General features: G+C 38.2%; 1 protein-coding gene across 1 annotated transcript; it reads right to left on the reverse strand.

Annotated features, from left to right (window-relative positions):
* Positions 1 to 10: 10 nt before the first annotated feature.
* On the reverse strand, positions 11 to 8,508 carry LOC107101569 (oocyte zinc finger protein XlCOF6-like). The gene is made up of 2 exons (XM_015400523.1): positions 8,351 to 8,508; positions 11 to 2,291 (listed from the first exon to the last, which is right to left on the reverse strand). Exon 2 carries the CDS (start codon positions 2,193 to 2,195, stop codon positions 27 to 29), a length of 2,169 nt encoding a protein of 722 aa, XP_015256009.1. The 5' UTR covers positions 2,196 to 2,291; positions 8,351 to 8,508; the 3' UTR covers positions 11 to 26.
* Between the last annotated feature and the right edge of the window lie 190 nt (positions 8,509 to 8,698).

Below are 8,698 nucleotides of genomic sequence, written 5' to 3' on the forward strand. Positions count from 1 at the left end.
TTGTCTTGCATGTTAAAAGTTTCTCACTAGTGTGGGTTTTGAAAATTGAAATGACTAGACTGCATAACACTTTTTCCACGTGTGCTGCTAATAAAGGGTTTCTCTCCAGTGTGGGTTCTTACATGAGTATTTAAACTGCTATTTTGAGAGAAACTTTTCCCACATGTCTTGCACGTAAAAGGTTTCTCTCCAGTGTGGGTTCTTAAATGAGTGTTTAAATTACCATTTCGAGAAAAACATTTCCCACAAGTCTTACATGTAAAAGGTCTCTCACCAGTGTGGGTTCTAATGTGAATATTTAAATTTCTTCTCCTAGAGAAACTTCTTCCACATGTCTGACATGAAAATGGTTTCTCACCAGTGTGGGTTCTTGTGTGACTATTTAGACTACTTGTATGTGAAAAGCTTTTTCCACATGTCTTGCATAAAAAAGGTTTTTCACCAGTGTGGGTTCTGATGTGATCACTTAAACGACTTTTTTTAGAAAAACTTTTCCCACAGGTCTTGCATGGAAAAGGTTTTACACCACTGTGGGTTTTGATGTGAACATTTAAACTACTACTCTGAGAAAAATTCTTCCCACACATCTCGCATGTAAAAGGTTTCTCACCAGTGTGGGTTCTGATGTGGTTATGTAAATGCCTCATCTGAGAGAAACTTTTTTTACATGTCTTACACGGAAAAACTTTCCCACACTTGTGCTTTTTGAGGTGAAGATTAAAATTGGCAATTTGAGAGAAACTCTTTCCACATATCTTGCATTTATAAGGTTTCTCCCCACTGTGGGTTTCAATGTGAACGTTTAAGTGACTTATCCGAGAAAATTTTTTCCCACATTTCTCACATGTAAAAGGTTTCTCACCAGTGTGGGTTTTGATGTGAACATTTAAACAACTTCTCACAGCAAAACTTTTTCCACATGTCTCGCATATAAATGGTTTCTCACCTGTATGGGTTCTGATGTGAACGTTTAGACCACCTGTATGACAAAAACCTTTTCCACATATCTTGCATGTGAAAGGTTTCTCACCAGTGTGGGTTCTGATGTGAACATTTAAATGACTTATCTGAGAGAAACTTTTTCCGCACGTCTTGCATGTAAAAGGTTTCTCACCGGTGTGCGTTCTGTTGTGAACATTTAATTCACTACTACAAACAAAACCTTTTCCACATGTTTTGCATGTGAAAGGTTTTTCACCAGTGTGGGTTCTGATGTGAGCGTGTAAATGACTATTCTGAGAAAAACATTTTCCACATGTCTCGCATGCAAAAGGTTTCTCACCTGTGTGGGTTCTGTTGTGAACATTTAAATCATTAATACAAGGGAAACCTTTCCCACATGTTTTGCATATAAAAGGTTTCTTACCAGTGTGGGTTTTGATGTGAACGTTTAAACTACTTCTCCGAAAAAAACCTTTTCCACACGTCTTGCATGGAAAAGGTTTCTCCCCAGTGTGGGCTCTGTAATGTTGTTTCAAGTTATATTTATTCTTATAAAATTTTCCACAAATATCACATTTGAAAGAAGTATTGTTTCTTTCAGTTTGAGAGTTATTCTCTGACAGAGTGGAGCATCTTCCTTGCTGATCTTGTGTCTCAACTAAAGGAGAGATATGAAAGGAATGCTGCTGAATTCCTGGTTCTGTTTCAGTCAAATCCACTTCCTGATGGCTGAAAGTCTCCATAAAAGTGATGGATTGCTTGTGGTGAAGCTGTTCTTCCTCCTGACTGCAATGCAGATCCTTCTGGTCCTCTCTATGTGGTAAATATTCAGTCAGCTGTAAAGAATCTGGTTCCTCCTTTAGTTTAAATGGTGGAGATGCTTGTTCATCCTCTTCTTTAATCCATGGAGTTCCTGTTTCATGCTGTTTTTCAATCAGTGGAAACTCTGGTTCCTCCTGTTCCTCTTTAGCACATGTTACCTGAAGTTCCTCATTTTCTTCTTTAATAATTCGGGGCTCTGGCTCTTCATCTTTAACCCATGGAGGTTCTTGTTCATCCTGTTTTTCACTCAGTTCCATCTCTAACTCCTTAAGCTCCTCTTTAACCCATGTGGCCTGGGGTTCCTCATTTTCTTCTTTAATAAGCAGGGGCTCTGGGTGTTCATCTTTAACCCACGAAGGTCCCGGTTCGCCCAGTTTAGTTGGAGCAGATCGATTATCTGGTTCCATCTGATCTTCAGTGTATTGAGGCATGACTTCCGTCGGGTCAGAACTGGACCTCCTTCCTTGGTAACAGCTGTTGGATGGTCAAAGTTTCTTCTTCATTTGAGACATGTGGGTCTTTGAGTTCTGTAAACGAGAAAAATAGATAACAATTATAATTCAATCAAAATCTTTCCCAATTGCTAGCTCAAAGTGTCAACATGAATTAATTTAACTTTCCTGGGTCTTAACTAACATTGGAAACATCCCAGTCTCATATTTATAATTTAATTGCAGTTTCATTAAACAAGATTTAAATGTAATGAAACGTGCAAACATTAGATGTGGAGTGGTGTTCTAGTGTTAGGGCAGAGAGCTTGGAATCCTGAGGTTTTGACTTCGACCCCACTCTCCACAGACTACCACTCTGGGTCCCTGAGTAAGACCCTTAAACCCACACTGCTCCCCAGGCGCCTCACAATGGCAGCCCACTGCTCCCCAAGGGGATGGGTTAAATGCAGAGGTAAATTTCTTTAATGTGTTCAATTATTATTAGTAAATAAATGGCACTAAATGTTATTAGAACTGGGTAAATTAACAAGTGAGCAGATAGCTTTATTGGTATGTGTTAGAAAGAAAATAAATGTTTAAAACAGTCTTTGGGGACTGAGTGAGAGAATTTGGAGGACAGATTTTTAATATACATTAATTCCACTTTCCTGGGTACCACTATGGATCCTGGTCTAACCTGGGCCTTAGTTTGGGAAACTATTTATTTCTAATTTAATAGCAATTTAAAAAAAACAAAAATCAACAATCAGAGGCACAGATTATTAGTCAGATTATATTTAACAAGAGTAACATTCAGATTTTCTCACTCATGTCCTTTAGATCAACCCCCCCCCCTTATTTAAATCTTTTTTCAAATTATACGATTAAATTTCTTGATAAAAGACTTCATGTCACATTGATAAATGACTTTGTTCAGTAAATTTGTTTGAAGCACACAGAATGTAGCAGATGATATAATTTCCACCAGTCTTTGTAACTTAATATCAAACTGTTTTTTAGTTTTGGATCCAAACAGCAACTGCGCCATTTTCTCATTCTCAAAACCACCAGAACCAGATTCAGTGAGTTGGACAGCGCTTTGGTGCAAAAGTCAGGACCTGAAAATCACTGCTATAGCTGGAATAGCGCATTATCTCATCCGTTCCCACAAATACGGATATTATAATGCGGGAAATTCCTTCTTTTAAAAAATCCTGGCAATGTGTGGCTACACATGCTGATGTTTTCGGATTTAAAGGAAGAAGAACATCTTCAATACTCACTGGTGCACGCTCTTCTTTTCTTAAATCACAATGTAGTTTTTGGCTAGCAAACCGGTGGTTATATTTAATGTCTTTAACCTTTAAAATATTATAATTATGGATTGGTGGCTAAAATGCAAAAATATATCGCCGTATCAACAGAGGAACCAGCTTCTAAAGAAACAACGCAAATCAAAAGCAATGCCGGACCCAGTGATGTCGGGATTGACCCAGGTAGGGCCGAACTTTAAGCGTCAATAACGCTAAGCAGCAGAAAGATACTTTTTAGCATAACTGGCTCAAGCTCAAAAGGAAACGTGAGGAAGATTTAGCTAAAAACGTTATGGCCAAAAGCTATCCACGATGCGCAGGTGCAGCATGAAGATGAAATAAAGTTTTTTTTTCAAACTGCTTACTTTGTTGCAGAAAACAAAATGGCCAGAGAAAAATGTTGCATATTTATGCACTGATCCGAGGTAAGAATATATTAAGCTGTGTAGGAAACCTTACAAGTTTTTTTTCCTGGGAGGTTTTCAATCCTAAATATGTTTTTCCTTTAACTCCAAAATTAAGAGAGGAAAAAAAAGAAAAGATCATGCAAGGAGAGGGCAAGAGAGAGCAAACAACAGCCAGGAAGACCAAAGGTAGAAAATGGAAACCACATATTAATCTGAGGTTTGATTAGCAGAACGGAAGACTTTTAGACATTACGTAATAATTAGTATTGCACCAATACAGATACCAGAATCTGGCGGGGCCCCAATCCAGCACTAAAATTATGGTATTGGCAAATACCGACAAATAGGGCCCCGATACCATTTTGAGAGCCATTTTATAAAACCGAGGAACAACTACAATGGACGACTACAACAAAAGGTTAAGGGAGGGAGGAGTTCGGAAGTACAACCACTTGTACAATGCCTCAGACAAAATCTATAAAGATGCCAAGGTCTCTGCCAAAAAAAAGTTCTTTTGACCATCCACCGAAGTTCTCGTGAGTTCTCGAATAGGCTCCTCCTTGCGCTTTAGGGGGAAACTGCTGTGCGTCCCTAGAAATTCCACACAGACGGTGCAGAAGCTGGTTCACGACCAGAAGCAAGCGACATTTGATGAGTGCGGTTGCAGAAGTCTAATCTGCCCTTTAGTCCTCAACGCGGGCGACCCGGGTTTGAATCGGACCTGTGGTCCTTTGCTGCATGTCTCTCCCNAGATTTTTAATATACATTAATTCCACTTTCCTGGGTATCACTATGGATCCTGGTCTAACCTGGGCCTTAGTTTGGGAAACTATTTATTTCTAATTTAATAGCAATTTAAAAAAAACAAAAATCAACAATCAGAGGCACAGATTATTAGTCAGATTATATTTAACAAGAGTAACATTCAGATTTTCTCACTCATGTCCTTTAGATCAACCCCCCCCCCTTATTTAAATCTTTTTTCAAATTATACGATTAAATTTCTTGATAAAAGACTTCATGTCACATTGATAAATGACTTTGTTCAGTAAATTTGTTTGAAGCACACAGAATGTAGCAGATGATATAATTTCCACCAGTCTTTGTAACTTAATATCAAACTGTTTTTTAGTTTTGGATCCAAACAGCAACTGCGCCATTTTCTCATTCTCAAAACCACCAGAACCAGATTCAGTGAGTTGGACAGCGCTTTGGTGCAAAAGTCAGGACCTGAAAATCACTGCTATAGCTGGAATAGCGCATTATCTCATCCGTTCCCACAAATACGGATATTATAATGCGGGAAATTCCTTCTTTTAAAAAATCCTGGCAATGTGTGGCTACACATGCTGATGTTTTCGGATTTAAAGGAAGAAGAACATCTTCAATACTCACTGGTGCACGCTCTTCTTTTCTTAAATCACAATGTAGTTTTTGGCTAGCAAACCGGTGGTTATATTTAATGTCTTTAACCTTTAAAATATTATAATTATGGATTGGTGGCTAAAATGCAAAAATATATCGCCGTATCAACAGAGGAACCAGCTTCTAAAGAAACAACGCAAATCAAAAGCAATGCCGGACCCAGTGATGTCGGGATTGACCCAGGTAGGGCCGAACTTTAAGCGTCAATAACGCTAAGCAGCAGAAAGATACTTTTTAGCATAACTGGCTCAAGCTCAAAAGGAAACGTGAGGAAGATTTAGCTAAAAACGTTATGGCCAAAAGCTATCCACGATGCGCAGGTGCAGCATGAAGATGAAATAAAGTTTTTTTTTCAAACTGCTTACTTTGTTGCAGAAAACAAAATGGCCAGAGAAAAATGTTGCATATTTATGCACTGATCCGAGGTAAGAATATATTAAGCTGTGTAGGAAACCTTACAAGTTTTTTTTCCTGGGAGGTTTTCAATCCTAAATATGTTTTTCCTTTAACTCCAAAATTAAGAGAGGAAAAAAAAGAAAAGATCATGCAAGGAGAGGGCAAGAGAGAGCAAACAACAGCCAGGAAGACCAAAGGTAGAAAATGGAAACCACATATTAATCTGAGGTTTGATTAGCAGAACGGAAGACTTTTAGNGCTTAACATACGTCACGCACTCCGTTGCTCTTATTGGTTGTAGGTCTATCCAATTAAGTGCAGAGGCATTTTTTTTCCTGGTTCGTTCGAAACACGCCCCATAATCACAGCTCCATGGAGCAGCATCAGACTCATTCTGACTAGAATTGAGTCGGACTACGTCAGGCTAAATAATGCCCGCCAGAATGTATAAATTTCCCAATTCTCAAGCGTATAAGGAGGAAATTTATTTATTATTCAGAAAATAGAGATGACTTAAATGGAGACCAGATCTTACCCTTTGTTTTTTTAAATTGGTAAATGGGGACCTTTTTGTACAGAATAAATAAAAATAGCATTTATATTGGCAGCAGACAACTCTAAATGTATATTTGTGAAAAAGACACTTGAATCAATGTGTAAATATGATCAAATAAAATGTTGATAAAGCATTTTCAAACTCAATTTAACTTTATAGAGTCGATGTTAATAGACAACAACATTGTGATGATGGTCACTATTCATGCAGAATGCAGTCACTGTGTGAAATGGCCCAGGTTCTATAAAACAAGGTTGTAACTTAGAAAAAATAGATAAAAAAATAGGCTCTACTGGTGTAGAGCTCAGGGTCAAGTCAGGGATGTTTAGTATTATCTAGTGCTGCAACTAACAATTATTTTGCAAATCTATTAATCTATCGATTATTTTTTTCGAATAATTGATTGATAATTGGATAGCCAAGGATTCCATAAAGGAGATTTTTACTGGGGTGTGCAGGTTGGCGCAGTAGTTAGAATGCTAACAGAAAGCAGCTGTGATTGGTCCTTGGTTTGCCTTTGAGGCTGTCTGTGTGGTCGTCCTTCTCGATTCGGTGCCGGGGCGCGCCATTTTTAAAAACCGAGGAACAATGGACGACTATGGCAAAAGGTTAAGGGAGGAGGTTCGGAAGTACAACCACTTGTACGATGCCTCAGACAAATTCTATTCTTGTGATCTCTTGAATAGGCTCCTCCTTGCGCTTTGGCGGGAAACTGCCTAGAAATTGGAGACCGACGGTGCGGAAGAATACCAGCAAAACTGGTTAACAACCAGACCCAAGCGACATTTGATGTGTGCGTCTGCAGAAGTCTAATCTGCCCTTTAGTCCTCGACCCGACCTCGAATCTGACCTGTGGTCGTTTGCCGCATGTCTCTCCCTTTCTCTTATTCCCCCTTTCCTGTCAGCCTACTGTCGAAAAAACGAGCCACTAGTGCCGTAAAAACTCAAAAGAAAAAAAAGAATTTTACTAAATTAAACCAGGTGAAACTAAAACTTTTCCACTTGAGGAGTTTGGGATAGAGCATGTGGATAGACGAAAATGTTATTTTTTTTCTTAAATGCAAAATGTGGTTTTTTTGTATTTTTTCCAATCTTGTTATAATTCCTGCTCTAAGTGGGTCGCTCTGTCAGCTGAAGGCATGTTTTAGAGTCTCAATACTCCAATTAACAAATAATCGATTACTAAATTAGTCGACGATGATTTTAATAACCGATTTATCTGATTAACTGTTTCAGTAGCCCTAGTATTGGTCAGACAGAATCAAAATATACAAAAATTGACATTTAAATTATTTGATATTAGCTTATTTTATTGCTTTTGAAGTTGAACAACCTCACAATATATAACCTAATGTAAAAATCAGGAGAAGTTTGAAGTTCCACATCTGGATTATATTTGGTTAGAAGCATCTATGAGTTCCCTACTGTCAGCCTGAAGCAAAATCAGTGACTGGAAACAGTAGGTTTCTTACAAAAACTGACAGCAAATTAGATTAAAGTTAATAATTTTTCAAATTTTAAGAAGCTTTAATTTTTTAATTTCACACCAGATCTTGATATTTGCTGAGAAGATTCAAGGGGTGCCATACTGTCACCCTGAAGTTAAATCAGTAACTGGAAACAAGGTTTTTAGGTAAAAATAAAGCTGCATTCTGGTATAAAGTGCACAAATTAACCATGTAATATAATAGAAAAAAAAAACATTATAATTCTCATATATCCATATCCACAGAAACATAAGAAATTGGCTACTTTTTAGACCAAAGGGGTGTAAATTTAACTAATTATTTTTAATGAAGGTTAAACTTGTGGGTTTTATTTTGAAAAGCCAGCGTTGGTACCGTATTCCATAGTGTATGCGTGACCCATAAAAAGCCAGTGATGGCTTGACGGTCGTGGAGGCTGGCCGGCCGGCCGCCGCAGTGCATCGAGTAGCAGCGAGTCAACAGAGAGCAGCTGCCCTAAAACCAGTCACTCTGTAGCGGCCCAAACATGAGGCTGCTGCCCCCCTAAACCCGAAAGAACCAAACAATAACCCATCTTTTAGTAGCTTCCTACCGTTTCCTGGGTGTTTTATCGGAGGCTGCCAGCAGTTTTCCAGCAGCCTGATGTTTTTTTCAGCCTCTGTGATGACCTCATCAGCAGCTCTTGTTGGTAGAAATGTGGTAAAAATGTTTAGCTCTCTGTCAGATGATCCAAATGATCGAGTCTTGTCTTGTTGTTGCGTTTAATGGCGGTTGGCAAACATCTTTTCGGTGCGCATTACCGCCACCAACTGGTGAGGAGTGTGGATCAGAATGGCCCTATTCAAAAAGAAACTTATATTTATTTACCTATATCTATAATATTACTTTACAAATACTAAATCCTCCTAATTATTACTGTTATTATTAAATATTTAAATAA

The sequence above is a fragment of the Cyprinodon variegatus genome, unplaced genomic scaffold, assembly GCF_000732505.1.
Source record: "Cyprinodon variegatus isolate N-32 unplaced genomic scaffold, C_variegatus-1.0 Scaffold1114, whole genome shotgun sequence".
NCBI classification, from domain to species: Eukaryota; Metazoa; Chordata; class Actinopteri; order Cyprinodontiformes; family Cyprinodontidae; genus Cyprinodon; species Cyprinodon variegatus.

Excerpts from the sequence above, each read along its gene's own strand:
- LOC107101569 (XM_015400523.1), bottom strand. The coding sequence starts at position 2,195 with ATGCCTCAATACACTGAAGATCAGATGGAACCAGATAATCGATCTGCT.